Below are 23829 nucleotides of genomic sequence, written 5' to 3' on the forward strand. Positions count from 1 at the left end.
TTTCTGTAGCTCTTCCTTTGTCCTTGATAGATCCTTTCTCATTTGTGCCAATTGTGTAATTCCAGGATCAGCCAGTAGGGGTCAGCAAGTCCCCTTTACTATACTGAGTGTAGAACAAGGCTTTTTTTTTTCCTTCCAGAAGTATAAATACCAATGGTAGTAATATTCCATGAAGCGGCTTAATGAAAACAGTTGTCTTGAGAATTTTAAGAACTGTAATTAATCCCAAATTCTCTAAAATTCCCCTACTCTGTCCAAAAGAAAGGCTTTCTTCCCTATTTCTTGCTTGTTGAAAAATGCTTGTGCTATTTTCTTCCCCCACATGGGTCTCAATTATTGTCCTAAAAAAAATGTAGGAGTAAATAATTCCAAACTTCTGCCAGTCAAGGCAGCATTCTAAGGATTTTGTCCTTTTGTGAGTCTAGACCCTTCTTGGAAACTCGTATCTACTCTTCATTCCTCTTGTTTAGAAGGTGGCCAGAGAGGCCTAACTTTGACACTACTGGAAGCCTATGTCACAATTAGCTGAAACTCTGTTTTCTTATTATGCATTCCCTAGGTGTTCACTGAATCTGATCATCTTTTAGCTGATATATTGCTAGCCCATAGGAGAAAAGTTCATTTTTAAGGTGCTGCATCTGGGGGGGGGGGAAGGATCAATACCAGGAGTTACAGTCCAATTAGAATATACTTTCTGTCTGCATGTGACCATTCTGGGTTACATTAGTATCTCCATATTGTTTAAGATTACACTCCTTTAATTGAATTACTGCTGTTTGTAAAGGTTCTACCTGAATGTAACACTACAGGTTGAAATAGTAGGATTGTGATTATAAAACCAAGTTCACTTTAAGGTTATTTTCCTGGAAAGTTGAGATACTTGTCCATTTCCAAAATAGCAAATATTTCTTGGCCATAAAATGACTGAACTTTCCTCAGAAGGTGTTGAATTGTCAATAAGGGCAGCCTGCTTCAGGCTCCCGTATTGTTATACTCCTTTTCCCTCCCATTCTCTTCAGTCCATTGTTCAGCAGCCTATTTTACCAGCTTAGTCAACGCTGGTTCCTTGGGGCTCTCTGGCTTTGGTACCTGTTGCTGAGTTGCGGAAGTTTTGGGTGGTGCCTCATCACAGATCCCATTATATATCTGCTATCTGCCTTAATGCTACTGCTCCCATCTAGGACATTCCCAATGGCTTTACTGCTAAGTCCCTTGTAATATGTATGTGAATTTCACATTTTGAGACCATCTTAAATTCAGAAAAATATAAAGAATTATGTAACAGTCCCTTATTTTCTACTTCCCAGTGTTGAAGCACCATTTCAAAGCACCTGGGAGTTGTGGAATATCTGTGTGAGCATGGCATTTGGTAATGTTAAACAGTGTAATTATGAGTCAGCGCATTGGCAAGAGCCAATGGTATTAAATCTTATTATCCAACATGGTATTACATTTTATTACAAAGCTGAGATGTCTCCATGGGTTCATGGCAGCTGAGATATGACTTTGGGAAGATTATAGTAGTTTCTTTCTTTCTTTCTTTTTTTCTTTCTTTCTTTCTTTCTTTTTCTCTTTTTCTTTAAGTTTTTTAACATTTATTTATTTTTGAGAGAGAGACAGAGTGCAAGGGGGAGAGGGCAGAGAGAGAGGGAGACACAGAATCTGAAGCAGGCTCCAGGCCTGTCAGCACAGAGCCCGATGTGGGGTCTGAGCCCATGAACTGAGATCATGACCTGAGCCGAAGTTGGATGCTTAACCAACCGAGCCACCCAGGTGCCCCTAGTTTTTCTCTGCTCTTCAAGAATCTGAGAGTCATGATTTTTTTGTGGCCTTGCAGAGGTTCAGATGTGATAGACTGAGTTAAGTGACTTAGCTTTTAACAAAGATACCCAGAGAGGATTTTCAGTAGAAGATCTCTGAGGATGTCACTCCACTAAATGCTGCTTGGGCCATGTTATCACCCTTCCCTAGGCTACTCTTTTTGAATTAATACTTTTAAAGCCCTATCCCTTGTGCGATCCAAGTCAAGAGACCACCAGCACCTGGTCTCAAAGTCTCTCTGCTTTGTTCTGCAGGAAAAATTCTGATGAGGCTGACCTAGTCCCTGCCAAGGAAGCCAATGTCAAGTGCCCACAGGTGGTCATATCCTTCTATGAGGAAAGGCTGACGTGGCATTCTTACCCCTCGGAGGATGATGACAAAAAAGATGACAAGAATTAACTCTCCTGAGTACCAGCCCCTGTCACATCTGACTGTGGGTTTCAAGTGGGGAGGGAAGGAATTCTACTTGTCTTGGCACCATAGAGGTGGCTTGAGAAGATGTCCTTTGAAGAGCCAGTATCGTTTCTGTGCCCTACAGCAGCCCAAGTGCTTTAAAGCCTTTCCATGCTGTGTAGTTTGCACACCCATCCCAGTGGAGGGGAAGGAGAAGTGTTGCAAGGCAGCCCATTCTGTACTTTGCTGAGAAAGGCAAAGGGCCTTCCATGAAGGACAGAACTTGCAGAATGGGTGTGTGGGAAAGCAAAAGATACTGTAGATCTTCAAAGCGCATCTCCACAACCCACAGCCTTCTTCCCAATAGTGTTAACTCTGCATTTTTACAGCGTAGCATGTGTGTAGTTTTTGGCTATTACTGGTGTATTATTTGGGGGTGGGAGGGTCGGGGGTGGGAAGGAACGGAGATGGGTAGGATCATTTTTGTTAAAATTTGGGGCCTGATTGGGGAAATGGTGAAACAATGGAAAGAACAAACTTGTGGTGATTTGGTTCTGTGTCCAGAATATTTTATCTTTTCAAAAAGGTCATTGGCAACCTAAATGAGGACTGTGAGAGACTTCAAAAGCTGTGAATGCCTGAAACTTACAAGCCAAGGTGTTCCCTGCCTGAGCTTAATGCTGTTCCCAGCAGAGGACTAAGCCAGTTAATAAATTACCAAAGCTGCCATTTTGGGGAAGGAAACTGGTTGAAAAGGGAAGGTCTTTTTGGAGCGTATGCAGAGGCAGATGGTTCTGTTTTAGAGGTGCTAATTCTTGAAATTGATAAGAAGACCCTTTATTTTCCAATTATGAAGTTTTAAACGTCAGCTTGTCCATCCAAGCCACTGGCTGAGGTATTTGGGGAAGGGAAGAGGGTGGCATAGAAGGTGAGAGAGTAGAAAAAGACAAGGGCCCACGCTCTTAGGGTGGAAAACTCTTGGAGCCTGTTATTTGAACTTTGAACTCTGAAATCATTGGTGGCAGGGTTCAGTCACTGACAGCACAAGTTCACTGAATCACTTACAGAGTTGAGTGATTGCAAAAGCCCTGGTCTCAGGAGAAGATTAAACTTTCATACTGGGGCAGTGGTTCACTTTAAAACCCAAAACAAAAAGTTTTTTTAATCCTAAGAATTAACTAATACCCAAAATGCTGTCTTGAATCAAGAGATACATCAGTTCTTGACATCGTCTAGACCTGTATCTAGAACTCCATTGTAAAATCTTTTTAGGCATGTGTTAGGTTTCTGTGAAAACTTTGTTTAAATGTAAACTTCATATCACATTGTCAGTTTTTGTCTTAATAAAACTATAGATTTATAATCGTTGATTTCTGTCTTGATTAAGTACTACCAAAAACCCTCCTTGCCTTTCATAACCTTGTAAGTTCAGCCTATAAGGAAGCAACTTCCACAGTTGGTTTTATTTCTTGAACACTGTAAACTTAAAAATCTCATGCCTGCCTGGCCGGAATCTTTGAGTGGTCTTATCATTTATATAGTAAATATTTATTGAGCATTTACAATTGCTACAGATACTGTGTAAAGAATGTCACATCGTTCTGTCTTCATATTGCTCAAACGGTTTATTTAGCTCTGTAACCTGCTAGCACTTCCAAAGTAGGATAAGTTTGGAAACGTGGGTTTTTGAGTTAGGTTTAGTTCTTGGCTCATGTATTTTGTAGATTTATGTGACCTTAGCTCAACTCCAAAGTTTACAGGAATTGGCCTCGTGTTTGATCACTGAATTAAAACGTTATCCATTTTTTTTTTTTTTTTTTTTTAGTTTATTTATTTTGAGAGAGAACAAGCAGGGGAGGGGCAGAGAGAGTGAGAGAGAATCCCAAGCAGGCTCCCCACTGTCAGCACAGAGGTAGACGCAGGGCTCAACCCCATGAACTGTGAACTCATGACCTGAGCCAAAATCAAGAGTCTGACGCTTAACTGACTGAACCACCCAGGCACCCGTTATCTGCTTTCTTAACAGGTTTTCTGCCTATGATTCTAGAGCCAAAATGGGACTACACCCTTGTTATTTATTAAAAGGGAAAATGGGATCTCCACTGAGCTCATCTCAGCTCTACTCACTAGTACAAAGCATTTGTTCCAAATAAACCGATGTGTAAATATTTTTTTTCAAAAAAACCTCCTTGGGGTGCCAGGCTGGCTCAGTTGGTAGAACATACAACTCTTGATCTCAGGGTTGTGAGTTCAAGTCCCGTGCTGGGTGTAGAGATTACTTAAAATCTTTTAAAACAAAAAAGCCTCCTAGGAGTTTGGGGAGACAAGGTAGAATGGAGCTGGGGAGGAGGCCTTTCTGTGCAGAGGCCTAGGTACGTCCTTGTGGTTGGCAGCAGCAGAGCCATCAGCTGCTAGCGGAGAGAGGGTGAGGTGGACAGAGACGTTCCGGTTCTGTTGTGTATCATTAGACGCACTGAAATTAGCCCCCAGCCTTGGTGTGTGTCCGGAGGACACTGCTGTTTAGCCCTGGTCTTAACCTTTGGAACCCACCTGTCATCTCTGGCATTCCTGAACTCCCGCAACACCATACCATTCTTGCCCTGGGAAGACGCCGAAATTGATAATGCTTGCGACGTTCACTGAAGTGAGGCTAGATGGTCAGTTTCGTCTCTTTGAAAGCCAACTGTCACGTCTACGTTAAGGGTCAAGGATAAGTTTTTCTCGAGTACTCGTGGAAGCCACAAATGCATGCAGAGATGTCGAAAAGACAAGACCTAGGCGCAAGCAGTCTCACATCGGTTTCAGAAGGTATTGGGGAGCATTGCCTCAGGCAGTGCGAAAGCGATGTGGACGGCTTCAACGGAGCTGCGCCATCGTAGACTCCTCACCCGGGGGTTGAAGAGGAGAGAGGGGATTACCCCAGTCATCACGAGAGGAGGCTAGTTTACTCCTTTGGTGACAGCATCATCTGGGGTGTCCTCCACTGGCAGAGCCAGCCAATTACTTTGCCCCTCCACGGTCTTGAGCTTCAAGTTAGTGCAGTAAATGGACAGTGTCACCACCACAGAGGCATTCTACCAACTGACGGTGCTCAGGAATAATCGCTTCTGCTTTTCAATGTCATTTGGAAGTTTTGACTACGGATTTTAAAGCCTTTTTTTTTTTTAAAGTATTTATTTTGAGAGCAAGCATGAGTGGGGGAAGGGCAAAGAAAAAGGGAGAGAGGGAATCCCAAGCAGGCTCCACGCTGTCAGCACAGGGCTTGAACTCACGAACCATTAGATCGTGACCTGAGCTGAAATCAAGAGTTGGCGCTTAACTGGCTGAGCCACCCAGGCACCCCTTGACTACCAATTTTAAATAATTTTTAATAGTTGAGTTTTTAAGTACTTATTTTCAGATACAGTGTTCTATTCCAGAACTCATTCCAACAGCTCAATTTGATTTTAACTTGGCCATTTGGTGTCTGGCCATTGTATGCTTAGCACATCTTTACGGCCTGTGGCACCGGGAATGTGCGCTACAAAGTTACCCTTTCTGTCACAGAGAAAGGGAAAATGAGGAAATTGCTGCTCCAAAATAATTTGGTGGGACTGAAATTCCGAAATCCAGGTTTTCTAACAACGGTTCTAGATCCGAAACTATGTAGGGACCCAGGTTGAATGTGAGATCAAATTAGCCTAGCCTGACTGGTTGATCTAGCATTGATCTCACGTGCAAGTTGGATCTTTTCATGAGGATGTCTTCTTTTAAAAAGTATTTACAGCTGACAGGACTGAATGAAGTCAGGCTCGGTGTTTCCCCTCCTCTAGAACTTGACTGAAATACAAATTCCACTACCAAGCCAGCATTCAGCTTAGTAAAGGAAGGAGTCTTGGCTTCATCTTGCCTTTCGGCAGTAGGAAGCAATCAAGCAGAGGCATCCGGGTGTCCTGGTGTGTGGTTAAGGAAGCTTGATGATAGCAGAGCTTAAGATTCCCCTGACAGTCCTCGGTCCATGATCTGCGCATCACCTTGGCTCGACTGTCCAGCACAGAGATTTTCTTACAAAGTTATTGCTGTTTTAACCAATGTGTTCACCATTGCTGATCTCTCTTCTATGGATGACTTCTAATTGACCTTGGCCTTGGGAGCTTCCTGCTGCGGACACTGCCGGATATTGAAAGCCAACGAAATCTGAAATTAAACCATCCTGCGCCGGAATTAAAAGTGTAGCTGGCTCTGCTCTGTGGAAGCAGGTAGAGCAAGTATTGTTTCTAAAGGCTTTTTTCTTTTTTTTTTTTTTTTTGCATAGGCCAGTGAGGCAGCAGGACTCTGAGGCAAGGCTGAAACATTAAGTTTACAATAGATGCTGATGGTTCAGTTCTATAACTTTTGTTTATATTAGTTCGTGTTAACATATTCAATAGTACGTCTGGATCTGCACTGTTGGTTTGCTTGATGGTTTGTGATAGTACCAAAGCCACTGTTTACCCCACAAGGAATTTAAAATTGTAGTTGACTTTGACCAATCCTGCCACTTCCTGTTTGCAGAGCCTCGGGTCACACTGGGCAACTTTAGGGCCCAGCTGTGGGACGCCGGCCCATTGTTTAAATTACCGCTGGCGCCCCTAGTTGAGGATTGGAAGGTTTAAGACAACTGAATTAGCCTAATTAAATCTGTGTTTAAAACAAAAGGCGGAGCACCAACTCCTCGGCCTTTTCTCTGCCTCTCTCCAACTAGGTTTTCTTTCCTTGGTTGAAAGAGCGTCTGGAATTAAGTAATAAGCACTACGCGGCCCATCTCCATTCTGCAGTTAGACTGGAAAAGAAACCAGCTTTAAGGGTTTCTGCAATGTTTGTGTACTCAAAAAAGGAAGACAGGGTTTCTATCCAACTGATTTTGAGAACACACCTCTTCAGTGGGGGCCCGGACACTCCTGCAGACAGTTTTGTGCGCTAAATTCTGTATCTCAGCTGAGTCAGGCCGACCTGAACCTTCAAACTCCTGGCCACAGCAAGGACCAAAACTTAAATCGGGTGCTAAGTTCCATGTGCATCCCAAGTCCCCACATGCTCCTTCAGAACTAGAGGCGAGGAGGATCGCTGGCCTCTGAGAAAAAAGTAAAAGGTGAAAGAAAGGTTCTTGTTACCTTGACAAACCGAAGGTCTGCATCCTTTTCTTGTCCCAGATGGACGATAGGAAAACAAGGTTAACCACTCATGACAATGAAGCACGTCGGTTTCGCTAGAGAATTTCTACACTTGGTTGGGAACAGGACCTCCAGGGAGGCAGCCAGCAATCTGGTGCCTGTGCTTGCAGGTGGGTAGTGCTGATGAGGAAGTGAACTTCTTGCTGGCCATGCCGTGCAACTGCTTAGTTGGAGCTGGAGCCGGAGCTCTAGGTCACTGCCTGCTGGGTGAGGTAGGAGATGTGGATGAAGGTGGTGGGGATGTTATTTTCCTGTAAGGCACTTGTTTTTCCAGCTATTTGCCAAAGAAACCTAAGAAGCGGCAAGGCCTGGTGTAGTTGGGGCTTGTAAAAGGGCCGAGGGCTGCCCGAGGAAGTCGGGGCTCCAGGGAAAGTACTTCCCATCCACTGCCTGTTTGACTAGTTGCTCTTCAGCTTTACCTAGTCAGGGCAGGGATTCCGCCATGGAGGCCAAGTCTTGGTGACACTGAACCTTCTCTAGATCACTGTATTTCCCCTCAGTTCTGCATCTCTCCTATTTTTATTGACCCTGAAATAGTGACCCCAGCTCCACTGGTGAGATCTGTGCAGGGCAGAGGCTGGAAATGGGTCTATTTCCCAGTGCTTACGTGAATTAGGATGTGGGGGAAAAAAATCTCTTTGAATGGAACCTAGGCTGAAGCCAAGGGAAAGCCAGGCTTCTGCCCCCACCCAAGCAGCTCACCCGGAAGTTTGGTCCTCAGTTAACTCTGAGGCCTGTCCATCTCCCTGCCAAGTCTAAGACCCCTTCTCACTTCTTGTCGGAGGTGCAGCGGCTCTTTGACAGGCCTTACTTGAGTCCTCAGATCTTCCTGCCAGAAGAAGCCTTGAAGCCGGAGCACCCACTCCACCTGCCAGCAGCAAAAAGAGGTCAACCCCACAGCAAGTGCTGACCAACTTGGCCCAAAGCCAAGCTAATCAGCGGGATCCTAGACATAACTGTGCATCTCTCCGTAAGGGGACAGAGGGGAGGAGAGACAAAAATATACTTTCTCAGGCCAGGGGCAACACTAACAGGGTGAGAGGAATTTTTCTCTCGAAAAATACTTAAATATGTTAGGTTAGAAAAGTTGCAAAACAAGGTAAAAGCTACAGCCTAATCGTGTCCTTAAACAGACAAAAATGCATATACACATTTCTAGAAGGGATACAAAAACAGGACTCTCCGGAGTTTTACTTCTCACGATTTACTCTTCTATACGTGATTTGTATTTTTTACCAGCACGAATTAAAGTTAATGTTTAGTCCTTCTCTTTTTAAGAATGTTGGTTTTGTATGGCTTACAGACCTTAGTTAACTCCTAACTAGGAAAGAGCTCTTGTTTGAGATGACCGACGCTTTCCAACTAGAGATGGCGGTTTTAAAAAGCCATTGTAAACTGAAACAAATCGATGTCATTCCCAGAATTCTGTCCCGCCCCTTGGGATACTCCAGTAGCATCATGGAAGGACTGCCGCTCTAAGCCGGATGGTACACTGGAGTTCAAGATCACAGGTTCCACTACGGGGATCACAGCTTCTGGTCCTAAGCCTCGTCCAGTAATTTCACAGGCTGCCGGGTGAGCGTCTGCTAAGCACCCACCCCAAGATGTGGTGGCGGTTCCAGCAAGCACGAAGTACCTGGGGGCATTCAGCTCTTTCGGAAGCTTGGTATTAAAGGAGGTGTTTTGAGAGAGACCAGAGTCTGTTCACCTCAGCCGGGGAGGCTTTCTGATGCCTTCACCCCTGGAGTCTAGCCTCCTGCTTCCCCGGTTCTGTGGCCCTGCTGACACACGCCAGCGCCAGCGCTTGGCATGTGCTGGTCTTGTCGACCTCCCAGGTTTTCATGGTCATTGGCGTGACCGCCCTCCGATGCGCTGCGCCTCTCTGGCAGGTGGGGCCACCAGAGAAGCAACAGCGTGGTCAAGATTTAAAAAATGCGGCGTTTCACAGGCGAACGCACCGTCGGACCAGGTGAGAGCACCTCCGCCTAGCCCAGTCCCAGCAGAAAGCGGCCAAAAGGACTCGGAATCCTTCCCCAGAGGCTTCAGCTTGGCAAACCCTGCGGAGAGGTGCCAACACCTGCTTGGAAGGTTTAATATCCACTTAAGATTTCTTTTAATACCCACTTAAGACTTTTCGTCTTTCTAAATTCCTCGTCGTCGTCAACCTCCCCTGTTCTCCACCCACCTTCCCCTGTAAGCTCTGCCTTAGCCACACAATGGCCAGTCCTCCCCTCGTGGGGTCAGGGTTTTTTATTCAAAGTAGGGAAAAATTGCACTTGAGAATGAATCATCCATTTTATTTTATTTTATTTTGTCATGTGCTCACAGCATCTCTCTCTCTCTCTCTTTCTCTCTCTCTCCCCTCTCCCTGGCAGGTCAGAGATAAATTAAAAATAAAATCTACAAGGAAAATAATTTATAAAAGCACTTCCCAGGCTCGTGCCTTCTATCCCTACTGCTCATTTAGAATGCACCCCTCACCCCTGCCAAGCGGGGAGGGGAGGAGAATCAGTACTTCTCCCCCAACAACTCACTCCTGCTCGTCTGGGGCTGACTGTACTCCAGAGCCAGGCAGGGGTGGGGGCAGCAGTGGCAAACAGTTAAAAATAAAGACACTGTGGTCCTGGAACCATCTGGCCACCTTGGCGCTCCCCTCTCTGCCTCCCCCAGGCAGTCCTCCTGCCTGGGGCCTTTGCTAAGATGGGGGTGTGGAGAAGCAGCCCGTGGCCGAGAGCCTAGGGGGAGGTGCTCTCAGCCCCCATTACATGCACTTCTCATTCTAGAAAGAAACCCAAAAAAAAAAAAGCAGACGGAGACCTCGGGACAGAGGAGAAAAATCCCAAGTGTTCACACAGTTACACGGAGTCTTTATGGCAAAGAGAACATTTAGCAGCTTTGAATATTGGGGTTATCTCCTTTTTACTCAACACAAGCATTCTAGACCCTATAAGTGATACAGGGCTCAAGCCCTAAAAAAATCAAAGCGCAAGAAATTCTAAGAGGACTAGTTTTTGTTGCTGGGTTTTGTGGTTTGTCTTCCAGTGACATGCCCAGTGGTTGGCAGGGGAGACCTGAGGGAAGGGTCACCCCCCAGTGTTGTGCTGAATGCTGCCTGGCTTCTCCACATCATCCCCCCTCCTCAAGGCGGCACCCCAGCTGCACAAGAGCTCCAGGCGGCGGGGAGGGGCAAGAGGACAGCATTGGCATGCAGGCTCTGATGGAAACTGGGGGCGCCTCAGCTCAGGGGGGACTGGGCACCGGGTGAGACGGAGTGGCGGGGCAGTGAGTGACATGCTTGGTGCTGGGGCTGCTGCGACACTGGGGCCTCGAGACCCTTTCCCATTCACCCTGCTCTTGGACCCAAACCCTCCAAGCCAGTGTTGGGTCCCAGGGGCTCCCCGACGTCTGAGAACATTCCAGGAGACCTCCAAGGCTCCCCTTCAGGGCTGCCACAGGGCAGGAGCAGCAGGAGCCTACAGAGCCCCTCCCAGATCCCACCTCGTGTTCCACCCTCCCGTGGGGTGAAGTAGGGTTTACTGGTGCCTGTGGCCTAGTCCCACCTAAATCCCGCTGCCTGGAATCCTGGCCAGAGCCTACCTTTAACCTGCCCTTTGATTTTCTTCCCGCTTTGATTTTTTTGGGGTTGTTTTTTTTGTTTTGTTTTTGTTTTTACCCCTTTCCATCCCTCCTTCCTTCCTTCCAGGAATGAGACTTTCTACACCTTTCCTCTCACGGTCCTCCCTCTTCCCCTCGGTCGGCCTCCAGCAAGGCCAGCACCACCCCCTCCCTCAAAGGAAACAGCAGGGGAGGACCCTGTCCACCCAAACGGTCTGGCCACCTCCGCCCCACCCCACCCCCACCGGGGGGGAGCGGAGCCAGACAGCGCCTGCGCCCTCCTCTTCCTGTCCACTGACCCGCAGTTTCTCCCGTCTGAGAAGATCTGTTGGATAAGAAGGCGTGTAAGTCCCCGCTGTAGGTCCAGGTCCAGGCCCAGGCCCAGCCCTTCAGTTTCCGTCCCGGTGAGCGTCAACCCCCCTCTCCTCCCGGGCTCACTTTCTTCGGTCCTTTGGCTTCCTCTCCTGTCGCCGGGCCTGCTGGTCAGCCAGGGTGCGGGGAATGAGGAGGACACTGCCGTCCCCGGCATACTGGAGTGCGTACTGACTGGGCGAGTAGGGCCGCCCGTTCTCATCCCGCAGCCGCCCAAACACCTCCTGGTACAGGCTCTGGACCTTCTGCTTCATCTGCCGCAGGGACCGGAGGAACTCGACCTTCTCCCGCAGCAGGCGAGCCTTATCGCGCTGCAGGTCCTCCACATCCCGCTCCAGGTTCAGGATGGTGTCCAGCTTGCGCTTGCGGCAGTTCTGCGCGGCCATCTTGTTCTTGCCCCGGCGCCGGATGTCGCGGATGAGGCTCAGCTGGGCCTCGCTCAGCTGGTACTTGGACAGCAGCTCGTTGAACTCCTCCACGGGCAGGTTAATGATTTTGTCGTTGGTGAAGGGGATCTTCATGGCTCTGGCTCGATGCTCATCACGGCTCATCTGCTTGTCGAGGAAGTCGGCCTGTTTCTCCTTGCTGCCTTTCTTGAGGGCGCTGGGCGGCGGCAGGTCGGCGGAGTCGAGGGCGCTGGGCGCCATGTTGTACGTGTGGTTGTGGCCCACATGCTCCAAGTAGGGCAGGCAGGAGAGCTGAGACGGATCCTGGTAGCTCATGCGGCAGAACTTGGAATACTCAGGCTGGTAACCCACGGCGCCCTCGGCCTCTTCCAGATCCAGGGTCTCAGAGTCAGAGCTGTAGCCAACAGCACCTTCCTCAGAAAAGGAGGAAGAAGCAGAGGAAGAGGACGAGGACGAGGACGAGGATGAAGAGGAGGAGGAGGAGGAGGAGGAAGAGGAGGAGGAAGAGGAGCTGCCTTCTGAGCTGCTCAGGGAGGAAGGGCTATGGCTGGAGTCCAAGGAGAGGCCTGAGTCAGAGTCAAACTCCTCCTCGAGCTGGGAGGCCTGCACGGGGTTAAAGCCCTCTTCGATGGCCAGGTCCATCAGGCTGATCTCGTCCAGCATGGCTTCGTCTAACAGGCCCCCCAGCGGGTCAGGCAGCTCGGGGCCTGCTGTGTCGTTGGCTGTGCCGTTGAGCTGGGGTGGAAAGAAGAGCCCCGCCAGGTTGGTGGAGCCAAAGGTGGAGTTGAGGCTGGTGGAATTGCTGGGGACCAGCGGGAGCAGCGTGGAGCCGCTGGCCACAGGCAGGCTCTCCACCTCGGGACTGAAGAGAGAGAAGTCCTGGCTGCAGCCCCCCAGGGACGCCTGATGCAGGCTGACATTCTGATTGATGGGAGTGTTGGGGGCAAGGCTGTAGTTGGTGCTCAGGGGGTCTCCAGGAGGGGCGCTGTACAGGATCTCGTTTGTTGAAGTGTTCACTTCCATGGCCTGGGAGGGGAGAAGAGCACCACCGTTCACTCTGAGCAGACTCCCTCCCCCAGTGTGGCTGGGGGCACAGCGGGCACCCGACGCAGGCACGGTTGCATGGGTACAAGGGCGACACACTGGAATCCAGGGCCCAGGGGTCAGCTCCTGGCCCTGCTTGGTCCACTGGCGGAGATGGTTCCTCCCTGGAGACCCCACCCCAAGGCAGGACTGCCCGGCTCCCGCTTGTGTCTGGCCAGACTCCCCCCCACCTCGGAGAGAGAGGAAGAGAACACCTAACACTGCCCACCTCCTCGGTGCAAAACCACACATTCAAAAGAACACCAGCCTTGGAGTGAGAAAACCTAGCTGCGCTGCTTGCTGTGTGACCATGGGCACATCGCTTAACCTCTCTGAGTTCCAATTTCCTCACCTTTAAAACAACAAAGGGCTAACTAGACGACTGTAAGGATCAGGAAAGATGACAACAGCTATAAAGCACTGTGTGAATGTCTGGTTTTATCAATGCTAAGCCCCGGAAGCACTCAGTCGAGTGACTGCCTACCTAAAGGAAAGGAAGAAGGCATACCAAGGAGACGGTCCTGCGTTAGAAGGCTCAGCCCTGGGGTTTTAACCCAAACCCCAATCCTGATTTTACCCCGTACCCCAAGGAGACACCTGGACAATGACCCCTCAGTGTCCCCACTTCCCTGAGATCAGAGAAAAGCGTTACTTTCTCTTCCAGAGGTGGAAAAGCAACTGAGCGCTAAAACACTCCCCACACTGTCCGATAGGATCGTGGCACATTTTAATAATCCTACCTGCATTTCCATAATAGACATGAGATCTTGCCACTGCTGCTCCAAATCAAATGGCGAGTCTGTCCCCGTCAGGAGAGGAGACAAGAGGTTGTTCTGAAGGCCTGGGGGCTCGCTCTCGCTAGGCACTGCTTCTGTTATGCTGGAAATGTCTGCTGGAAACTAGGGCAAAACACAGAGGCTTTAACGAGGCGAAGGAAAGACCACCTTCTGCGTTCCTCCCAGAGACTACCACCTGAGGTTCTGTTTCTTCCTTCCTCTGAGTTCACCCCCAGCAGCCAGAACAAGGCCAGCACCAGGACCTGGCCCCTCAGGCAGCCGCAGAGGGGGACACGGTGTGCAGGCCACCCTGCTGGCTCAGTGGGCTCTCCCTGGAGTCCTGCTCACCTCAGCATTCTCCCCAAAGGGGCAGGTGGCCTCCAGCAGCCTAAGGCACTCTTCCAGGGACAGGGCCGTCTGGTCCTCCCCACCAGGCACCTGTGGCAACAGCAACTGTAAGTCTGACTGACCTGGGCCTTGGCTGCCTGCGGGCCAAGGCCTCTTCCCCAGCCTTTCCAAGGGGGAAGCTGAAGGAGGACGTGTATGGTTACAGGCCTGCACTCTCCCTCTGTTCCCGGGCTAACGGCTGGCCCTGAGTCCCAAACTCCAGGAAAGAACAGAGGGAGAGTGGAAGCGTCCTCACGCAAACAGGAAGCTGCTAGGTGCTTTGCCTCCTCTGCTGTTTGTTACCAAGGCCTGGCCCCTCTGCTTCTGTTGCTCATCCACTCCCCCTTCCTCAGTCCAAGCGACTTAGAGACCCAACCCGCAAGATACATTCAGGTTCATCCCACAGACAGAACCTGCCTTCTGTGAGGACGGGTTTCTAGAAGTGGGCAGAGGCGAAGGTACCTGTGCAGGGAAGCTCTCCCCCGTTTCTCCATCCACTAGCAGGTTTCGTGCCAGAGCTTCTGCACCCTCGCCTGACCAGGTGTCGTCCTGCTCCGCTCCATCTTGCAGGTCCTTGTCCACATCCTGCTCCTTCTGGCGATGACTATAGTCAAAAATCTCACGCCCAGCCCCCAGGTCAATATCCTGTCGCCAAAGGATGTCAATCAGATCTATGTCCTGAAAGACAGATCGCCATGACTTTAGTTCTTGGATCCAAGGGCCCTTCCTAGCATCAACCTGGTAAATCCTGGGAGTGGGGGGCAGCTCTCCCAGCCACTGTCCCCTCTGTACCAACAAGGCTTCATTCATCCATTTCCAGATACCGGTCTCAAGAAAAAGAAAAAGAAAGAAAGAAGGAAAGCCCACAAACAAGAGCTAGTAAAAATTACCAGCGTGACCATCCCCACACAAGTCTGTGGGCTCAGGACCAGAGACACAGGCAGGCGACACAAGAAAAGAAGGGGGAAGCAGGAGACACTTCTCATTTTGGGAATGGGAATCCCTTAAAACTTGGGTTTGTAGGATGCTGGCCAGGCCAAGCAAGGGCGAACTGTCATGCAGAATTGCTTCCCGGTGGCCAGGCTTGCATCAGCCTATGGTGCCATTTCATTTGCATAAAGGGGTGGGGTGGGCCAGAGAGGAAAATCCCTGCATTTGCAACCACCTGATGCAACCAATGACAGCGACAGGCTGTCTCCAGCCCTTCCTCCAGCCATCCTCCCTTCCCTGGCTGAGGAAGGAGTAAGGCAGAACACCCACAACTCTTAAAGCCCAGGCTCACCTCAAGATCCATCCCTGCCAGAATCCCCACTCTCAGCTGCTCCTAGCAAGCCGCCTCAGTCCCCAGAGAGCCTCAGGCAGTCAGCTGATCCTCACTGGGCACCCCACCCCTGCCAAGGCCGGCCCCTGGTGTCCCCTCACATGAGCGCGCTCACTCCCTCGCCACACCCCGGGACTCACTGACGCTCCGTCAGCCAGCCCACTCAAGGACGTGGACCCCATCACCGCTCAGCCACAACTGCCACCCCAGGCACCAAAATGCCTCCTTCCCACTCTACCCTGGTAGCTCCTGATCAGTTCCTGCACCAACCGCCACCCCCACTGCCACCAGCACGGAACACCAATAAGTAAGAGCCATTTGGGCTTCCTACACATGCCATCCCCTGTGGCCGAGGAAACCCTGAACTCTTGCCTTCCATTCAGAGAGTAAAAAAGCACTTTCCAGAAAGCAACATCCTCAGAGTAGACCCACCTCCCCAGCCCTGACCAGGTAGCCCTTTCCCACCGAAACCCTCCCAGATCCTAAGACCTCCCAGGTGTACCTCTCCCTCTAGTCTCCCCCACATACACCAACCTGAACAGAAGCCCTGGACCCAGGAGCAGAGCGGGGCTGGGCCACCCGGTGACCAGCCAGCAAAGAGTTAAGGGGCCGGCTCCCTTTGGCATGGCCCCCACCACTGTGAGAGCTGCGGTCCAGGCGGGTCATGGTCTGCGAGATGAGCCCCAGGGCAGCTGGTGCCGGGAAGCCGGACAGGGGGCTGCAAGGAGCTCTTGGCTTGCAGGGAGCACACCAGGCTGGAAGGGTGGCCCCTTGCTAGCTCCAAGGGGCCCGAGGAGGGTGCCCCGCCCGTGCTGCTGCCTGGGCGGCCCAGCCCAGCCCCCTTCCTCCATCCTTGAGCAGCCCCCTCCCACCTCACAACCCCAGTTCCACTCAGGCGCCCGGCAGCCCCCACCCTGAGCTCACCGCAGAGGCTGCAGTGAGACGGGACTCCCACCCCATGCTCCGTGCTCAAGCTGCAGAGGAGAGCAAGCTCCCTCCGGGGCCTATCCTCCCGCTCCTCCCTCTCTCCCCCTCCCCACGCCCCCCAAACTTGTTACCTAGGCTGCAGCAAGGAGCCAATCCCCTCCCCCTCCCACCCCGCAGGTCACTGCTGAGGCTGCGGAGAGCCAATCCCCTCCCCCAGGTCAGCAGCTGGGCTGCGGAAAGAGCCAATCCCCTCCCACTGTCGTTACCTAGGCTGCGACGAGAGCCAATCTCCTCCCCCAAGTCTCCGCTGGAGATGCGGAAGGAGCCAATCCCCTCCCACCGCCTGTTACCTAGCTGCAGCCGGGAGCCAATCTCTGCACCAGGGCAGCTGGAGAAGCTGCCGCAAGGAACCAGCCCATCCCTGGGCCGCCTCCGTCTCCTCAAGGAGACGCACCCAGGGGCGGGCAGCCCCACCCAGCCCAGTCAGCCAGCCGGGGTGGCGCAGTGAGAGAGCACTGGGGGGAAGGGGTGCCACTCTCCCTCTTGTCGCATCCTGCTCACCCAGCCCACTCACGACTGGGCAGAAACCACTCCCACAGCTTTTGGGGGCATCTAGCTCTTCCCTGGAAGTGGAAGGAGTTTTCCGGTTTCTCAGAAGGGCTGTGGCCGGTCATCCTGAAGCCCAAGGATCACAAGCTGGGCTGGGCAGGAACCCAGTGCACCCGGCCCCGCTGTGAGCCAGGGGCTCGGTCACCCAACGACAGGCCAGAAGGGAGGAAGAAGGAAAGCCATCTGCACACAGGGCCGGCCAGGCCTAGCTCCGAGCAAGAGAAGAGGGACACAAGCCCGAAGGCCAGCACTGAAGGAGACAGGTGCTCTGCAACATCCTGGCCACAACTGTGTCCCACGATCCCGCTTTACCCCAGCTTTTTTCAAGAGCATTCTCTTCTGCCTGACCCCTGGCCCACATCTCTAAAGCAAGGAAGGAGAAAGCCGCCAACAGAATCAGGATCACGGTTCTGACTTCCATCCTCACTGCTGCAGCCCTTGAGCCTAAGGTCAGGTCAGGGACAGTATGTTCTCCTTGGTCACACACTGCTCCTCGCCGGGGAAGAGCTGTACACAAGCCACCCCCTGCGCTGGGCAGAGCGCCAACCTCGAGGGGAATCCTATCCCTGACAAGGGCCTGGGCTATGGCTGTCCATCGAACCGGCCTGGCAGCGGGGGAGCGCTGCCACCCCGGGGATAATACCAGCTCCAGCAGCGCCTGTCACATGCTCTGGACCCGGGTATTTTTATCCCGGAGTTGCTGAGGAAATGTTGTTCTGGACACGTAATAACCCTCCCTTCCCCCACGCCCAGTCTAGGCCCCTAATGCTGACCCACCCCCAACCCCCCAATGGGAGGAGAGAAGGCCTGGAATCAGGGAACACACAACCTTCACGAAGGCCAAAAAATGGAAGAAAGCAGGGTCAAAGTCCCACCCCATTCTGCCCCAACCCTTCCAATTATATCCAAACATCCCACCCTATCCCATCCCAGGAGAGCTCCCAGCTGGAACAGGAATGGAGCTACACTTGCAGAGCGCCCAGGAGCAAGCCCAGTCACACCACCCTTGGGGAGCAACATCAGGGCGGGCGGGCGGAAGAGGAGGCTGGGAGGCATACTTCGTCAGACCACCGTACCAAGACTGAAGCCCATTTGAACGAAAAGGACAGAGAAAGCAGAAAAAAAGCCGAAGTTCCCAGTGGCTCTGTAAAATATAGATGAGGCACTACAAGGTAAGGAATGCTTACAGCTCCCATGCTCAGATAATTCTAGTCCCTCTCAAAGCAGACCCAGCACGAGCCAGCTGAGCACAGAGGAACCCCGGCACTACCGGACATTTGGGACCAGATCGATCCGGTGTTTGGGGCCCGTGCTATGCTTTTTAGTAAGTGTAGCAGCATCCCTGGCTTCTCCCTGCTAGATGCCAACAGCAGCTCTTCCAGTTGGGACAACCAAACCGTCTCTGGACACTGCCAGATACCCCTAGACGGGCAAAATCGCCCCCAGCCGAAGACCACTGGCCCGGAGGAAGCCACACGCTTTGACGGTCACTAGCATTCAAAGAAATGAGCTCAGGAACAGGCCTGAATTCAGGACAGGAGGCAAAGCCCGGTCTGACTGGTGGGCAGAAAGCAGCCAAGATCTGCAGCACCTGTAAAACTTTTTACATACCCAGCCCCCCTCCCCGAGACTCACAGCTCTGGAAAACCCAGGCCAGCGCAATCCAGCCTTCTCTTTCCCTAATGGTCAGGACAGTGCAGCGGACCTTTTCTGAAGCTCCTGAAGGCCGAGCGGCAGGCCAGGGCCAAACACAGAGCTCCAAGTAGGCTTATCATCATGTTGGTGAGGTAGGAGCAGCAGGAGCCATTCATATCGTTAAAGGCAAGGGCCTCACTTTCTGCCCAGAACAGTATGTCGGCCACATGTCAGGAGCTAGAGATCTCTGCTGGCTCAAAGGAAGTGGACTTAGGCAGCAGAATGCAGCTTCTAGCTCCCAGCCCTATCCTCCCTACTCCCTGCAACAGGCCTTCGGCAAGGAATGGGAGCCTTGGCCCTCTCCTGGCCAAGAGTAACTATCTAAATCTACCCCTTGGCTCAGGCCCAGGAGAGCCGACTTATCGAGGACCTTACAACAACAGGCCTGACCACAAAGGAGGAGAACTTCAGGATATGCATGTGTGTTGTGACGTGGGGGAGGTACAAGGCAAGAGTCCACAAACTATTTGTGTCTTAGCAACAGATCTACACCGCATCAAAGCCCATCACAACATGACTCCCTCCCCCACCCCGGGGCCTCCAGCAGTCATGTTGAAATCCAAGCAGTAAACACGCTGGCATGTTCTAGGAACCTCCCACTGCTCTGACGGTACATTTAGAGGTGGGTCAATGGTTCAACACAAGGAAATGCTCCCAGCCCCCAACCCCGGTCAGACAATTCAGCTCATTCCTGTCAACGAACAATGCCTGAGAGCCCCCCCCCCCACCTCCCCCCTGCCCAACCACTGATCTTTACAGGGCAAGGACCACGACCAAGCTCCTTCGGTACCACCCCACCCCTGCAACCCCGGATCCCTCTCGCCCACCCCGACGTGTGGCCACTAACCTCTTTGGTTAGGTCTCCACTGACTGGAGGGGCTACAGCTCCCAAATCCTCCAAATCTTCACTGAATCCCTGCTCCGTTTCGCTTTCTCGCACCCCGTTGTCCGGGCCTGTCACATCTTGGAGGCCACTGGAACTCTCGAGGGTAAGGCCTGAGCTGGGCTGGCTGCCAGAGACAGACCCCTCCGGATCCCGGTGGACCAGCCAGGCGTTTACCTCAGTGGTGGGCACCTGGAACCTGTCCAGGGCCCTCACCTGACTCAGGAGCCGCCGGGCAGTGAAGTAATTGTCCAGGTCTATGCTCTTGGGGTGGACACCATAGCCATCCAAGGTGTTCCTCAGGTTGTGGAACTGGGTCTGAGTATAGGCAGAACTGGGCCCCAGGATGATCTCCCGGAGCGGGGGGAGCTGTGAGGTCAGGTAAGTATCCACGTCCACCCGCACCCCAATCAAGCTCAGCAGAATGGTGAACTGGAGGAGTCCTTCCGTTAAGTATTTCTTCAGAGAAAGCATCGCTGAAGGACCAGAATGTTTATGCTTTTTGGTTTTTAAATCTTCCAAAAGACAAATCAAGGCCACTGCTCTGCTGCTCCAGCCAGCAAGGTACCCTCCTCAGGGCCAAACCCTGTATCCCACCCTGGCAGAACACGGGGGCTGAGCTCCTGGATGGCCTCAGAGGAAAGCACGCCCTGTGAAGCCAAGGCCACACTCCAGACCACATTCACTTTTCCCTTCTCGATACCTCACCTCTGCACATACAACTGTTGCTAACCCAGTCCAGGCCCTCAGGGCCCACGTGACTTACTGTCTCCACAGTCCACATACAGTCATTTCCTCACTCACGTCAGTTGTCCTCTCTGTGGATTCCACTGCAGGCTGTTCTCAGGAACAGCTGATGGATTTTTTTTTTTTTTTTTTTTTCTTTCTCCCTAAGGTTTATTTTCTTTGGCTGGAGCTACAGGCCTTTTGTCTTGGGTCAGAGTGTCCCGCCTCCTCCACACTTACCAGGGGGGTTTCCAGAGAAACCTGAAATGGGAATCACAAGAGCAACAGGATAAGATTCTAGAATTTTCACACCATGATCAAGGCAGAAGGCAGGAAACACATTCAAACGCCACTTTTATATTTTATTGAAAAAATATCCCAGAGAAACAAAAACCAAAAATCTGTTATAAGCAGGAAAACTACGAAAGGAAAATACTGCTCACAAAGGATCCCAGTCTCTGGATATTAAATGTGTAATACCCTAAAAGGTAGCTTGTTTGGGATAAGCAGACAATGCCCGGGGCATCCAAAATATTTTACATGTGGTCTGATTTACCAACCCTCCCCCACTTCATCCACACACTACCCAGCTTCTATTTTTAGCCCGAGAAGCCCATTTCCTATCTTAAAGAAAAGTTGATTCCCCATCTCAGGAGAAAACCATCCACAAACCCTGTCCCTTCCAGTTCTAAAGGGAGAGAGAGGCTATTAGTGACAGAAGAGCGCAAAAGGACACGAGGACAACGTTCAGGACACCGCTTGGCAAAAAGAATAATGCCTTTTGTCGTCCCAGCTTTAAAATATTAATTCCTTTTCCTATCTCTCATATAAAAGGGGGGCTGAGACTACTGAGGGGTGAGGTGGTGAGGCAGGATTATTCGACCCATAATTTGCATAGGCAGGTTTTATTTTCATTCATATGACCTTCTGAGCCAAAATAGAAGGATAAGGCCAAGTTCTCAAGCCAGATAGCCAAGTGGGGAGGGAGTAAATCTGCCTTTCAGTTTCTAGTCTCAACTTTTCAGCTTCCGTTAACCTCATAAACCAAGGTAACTCTCTTCACTGTCGTGACCCACCTACCAACTTCATCTTAAGGGGGACGAGGGACGGACGGACAGACAGACGGACGGACACACACACCCCTTATTTGGTTAAAGTAAACAAAACTGCGACCCAGAATTCTTGCTTGCACTACCCTCCCATTCTCACGCAATTTATGACTAAAACCCCCCAACAGACAGTTAACTTCGAGAAACCGGACAAGGCCCCTTAAAGACGGAGTAAGGCCAGAGGCCTCTGGTCTGAGCCCGCTCCCACCCCGCCCCGGATACCCGAGTCCGGCTGGGACCAAGTCGCCATGCCCGCTGTCGGCGCCTGGGCTTCTAGCCTTCTGGGGCAACAGCGAACAAGTGCTACTCGGCCGGCCTTGACCCACCCTCACAGCCAAACCCCACCCCGCCCTCCGTCCGGATGGCCCCACCCCGTCCAGGCCCGGGCCTCACACCACGCCTTCTCGCGCCCTCAGCCCTCCCCAGCCCAACCCACCCCCGAGCAGGCTCTCTCCACGGCCTCGCGGCCCCTCCCAGCCAGGCCCAGGGCCCGGGCCCGACGCGAACCTCGCTCACCCGCCGTTCCCGCCTCCTGCCCCTGGGCTCCACCCCGCCGCCCTTCACCCCACAAGCCTCGGCCCCGCGGCGCTACGCCCCTCGCGTCGGGAAAAGGAGTGTGCCTGATACCCGCTGCAGAGCTCGGCGTCCGCCGCTGCCGCCACAGCAGGCCCTCAGCCCGAGTCCCGGCCTTGCAGCCGCCACCACCGGCCGGCCTAGAGCTCCCCAGCCTCCGCTTCCCTCCCCGCCCCCTCCTCCCACCTCACTCGGAAGCCCGCCCTCCGCGTCTTTCCTAGGAACACGTTTCTCCAATCAACGAGCCGAAACCGCGGCCTTCGCCGGATGTCATTTTGATTGACAGCCGAAAGAGCCCAATGGCTGAGCGTGTCTCCTCCTCCTCCCTTTCCCCATTTCCCAAGACTGACATGGCCCATGGCCCAGTGGACGCGTAGGCCCGCCCCGCGGCGTGGGCTCACCAATAACTGGGGCGAAGGCCCTAGAGCCCGGCATTCTGGCCTCTCCGCCGTGCGTCGGCCGCCCGAGGTATTACAGGCTGGGCGCCGAGTAAAGTGTGCAAGCCGATGGCTCCTAGTGCGTTCTTCAGCCGGGGGATGAGGGCCTGGGGCCGGGAGTGAGAGGCGGTATCGCTGCCGGAGCGCGGAATTCCCCCCCAGAAGGTTCCCACGGTGACTTGCAAAAGTCCAGTGAGACCTGAGGGGGCCGAGGCGGGACACAGAGCATGTGTTTCCCGCGGCGGCGACGCTCGAGCCACCATATTGAATGCTGGCAGCGGAAACCGCTATCGCTGCTTCCGCTCTGTGCGAACCTGGCACCGCGACCCGCGCCAGTCAGGGATGGTTGCGTCGCAGGTCCCAGGCAAGGGTCGCATCGCGGGAATGGCCCTGCGGGCGGGTTTCCACGACGTTGGTGGGACGTTGGCGGTGGGAGGGATGTGGCATAATTAGCTATTTTCGTCGTGATATAAATACCCTGTGGAGCTCTTCTTCCCCGTCTTGTCTCCCGAGTCCATCCAACCACGGAGCTTAGTCTTGCCTTTCAGGAACTTTCCTCGCGTTCAGGTGCTGGCCTATCTCGCTTAGCCAACAACCTTGTGGTTTTCAAACATTGCTTTCTCCCCCAGCATCACTTCGGGGAGCTTGTCAAACCTACAAACTCTGAAGCCTCACTCCAAAGATCGTGATTCACTTAGCCCTGGCGGCGGGGGGCGGGGAGGGCCTGATCACCTGCCTGCTTAGCAGCGACTTGGGTCATTTTAATGCAGTTAGTCCCAAGACCACCTTTAGGCAATCACTGAGTTGAAGTTCCTAGTATTTTGTTCTCAGCTGTGGGACAAAGAGGCATCAACTCAAATGCCTGAGCCCAGGACGCTCCTTGTAATCTAGTGGGCAAAGCATTGGTTCTTGTACAACTAAGGAGAAGGCCAACCACTGACTCTTCAGATAAAAACATGGAATCCTCAGATGTTTCTAGAGTTAGGAGGCTTGCTTTGGGGGTGGTTCGCAGATTCTAAAGCACTTTTAACATTTCATTCAGAAATGTACACCAGCGTCCATTCATCCAATCCTTAAAAAACTGCTGAGGTACTTCTGCATCTGGAAGATTCTGATTCAGAGACCACATCTTCTTATTCGTTTTACCATTTGTCTCCCAGCAAATGCTAGAATGTAGACTCCATGATGACTAGAATTCTGTGCATTAACTGTTGAGTCTCCAAAACCCCGAGAGCAGTACCAGGGATGAAACAGACGATAAACTGAATAATTGAAGAACTGAAGCAGGCAGGCCTGTGATTAGAAGTTCCTGCTAAAAGGGGCGCCTGGGTGGCTCAGTCTGTTAAGCATCTGACATCAGCTCAGGCCATGATCTCATGGCTCATGAGTTCGAGCCCCACGTAGGGCTCTGTGCTGATGGCTTGGAGTCTGGAGCCTGCTTCCGGTTCCGTTCTCCCTCTCTCTGTCCCTCTCCTGCTCACCCTCTGTCTCTCTCTGTCTCTC

General features: G+C 52.1%; 2 protein-coding genes across 8 annotated transcripts in view; one reads left to right on the forward strand and one right to left on the reverse strand.

Annotated features, from left to right (window-relative positions):
* Positions 1 to 3577, forward strand: part of CBX1 (chromobox 1) — a 29625-nt gene extending 26048 nt beyond the window's left edge. For both annotated transcript variants that reach the window (XM_060646298.3, XM_060646297.3), the window contains exon 5: positions 2076 to 3577. In XM_060646298.3, coding sequence (XP_060502281.1) covers positions 2076 to 2220 — 145 coding nt within the window. In that variant the 3' untranslated portion in view covers positions 2221 to 3577. The remainder of the gene's footprint in view (positions 1 to 2075) is intronic.
* A 6112-nt stretch (positions 3578 to 9689) lies between these two features.
* Positions 9690 to 22472, reverse strand: NFE2L1 (NFE2 like bZIP transcription factor 1). Of its 6 annotated transcripts, none has more exons than XM_060646285.3 (6): positions 22291 to 22472; positions 19446 to 20468; positions 14509 to 14724; positions 14008 to 14097; positions 13624 to 13782; positions 9690 to 12826 (listed from the first exon to the last, which is right to left on the reverse strand). In XM_060646285.3, exons 2-6 carry the CDS (start codon positions 19953 to 19955, stop codon positions 11456 to 11458), a joined length of 2346 nt encoding a protein of 781 aa, XP_060502268.3. In that variant the 5' UTR covers positions 19956 to 20468; positions 22291 to 22472; the 3' UTR covers positions 9690 to 11455. The 6 variants fall into 6 exon arrangements, with proteins under 6 accessions (XP_060502268.3, XP_060502267.3, XP_060502269.3 ...); XM_060646284.3 differs by lacking the exon at positions 22291 to 22472 and adding an exon at positions 21944 to 22073; XM_060646286.3 differs by lacking the exon at positions 22291 to 22472 and adding an exon at positions 21539 to 21669 and having other exon boundaries at positions 14509 to 14691.
* Between the last annotated feature and the right edge of the window lie 1357 nt (positions 22473 to 23829).

The sequence above is a fragment of the Panthera onca genome, chromosome E1 (genome assembly GCF_046562875.1).
Source record: "Panthera onca isolate mPanOnc1 chromosome E1, mPanOnc1 haplotype 2, whole genome shotgun sequence".
In the NCBI taxonomy this organism is placed as follows: Eukaryota; Metazoa; Chordata; class Mammalia; order Carnivora; family Felidae; genus Panthera; species Panthera onca.

What these genes read in the sequence shown, in the direction of transcription:
- NFE2L1 (XM_060646285.3), bottom strand. Translation starts at nt 19,955, where the DNA reads ATGCTTTCTCTGAAGAAATACTTAACGGAAGGACTCCTCCAGTTCACC. An exon ending in GTGGAGACCTAACCAAAGAG is followed by an intron (nt 14,725 to 19,445) that starts GTTAGTGGCCAC and finishes TCTGTCTTTCAG; the next exon opens with GACATAGATCTGATTGACAT. An exon ending in CCTTTGGGGAGAATGCTGAG is followed by an intron (nt 13,783 to 14,007) that starts GTGAGCAGGACT and finishes GTTTTGCCCTAG; the next exon opens with TTTCCAGCAGACATTTCCAG.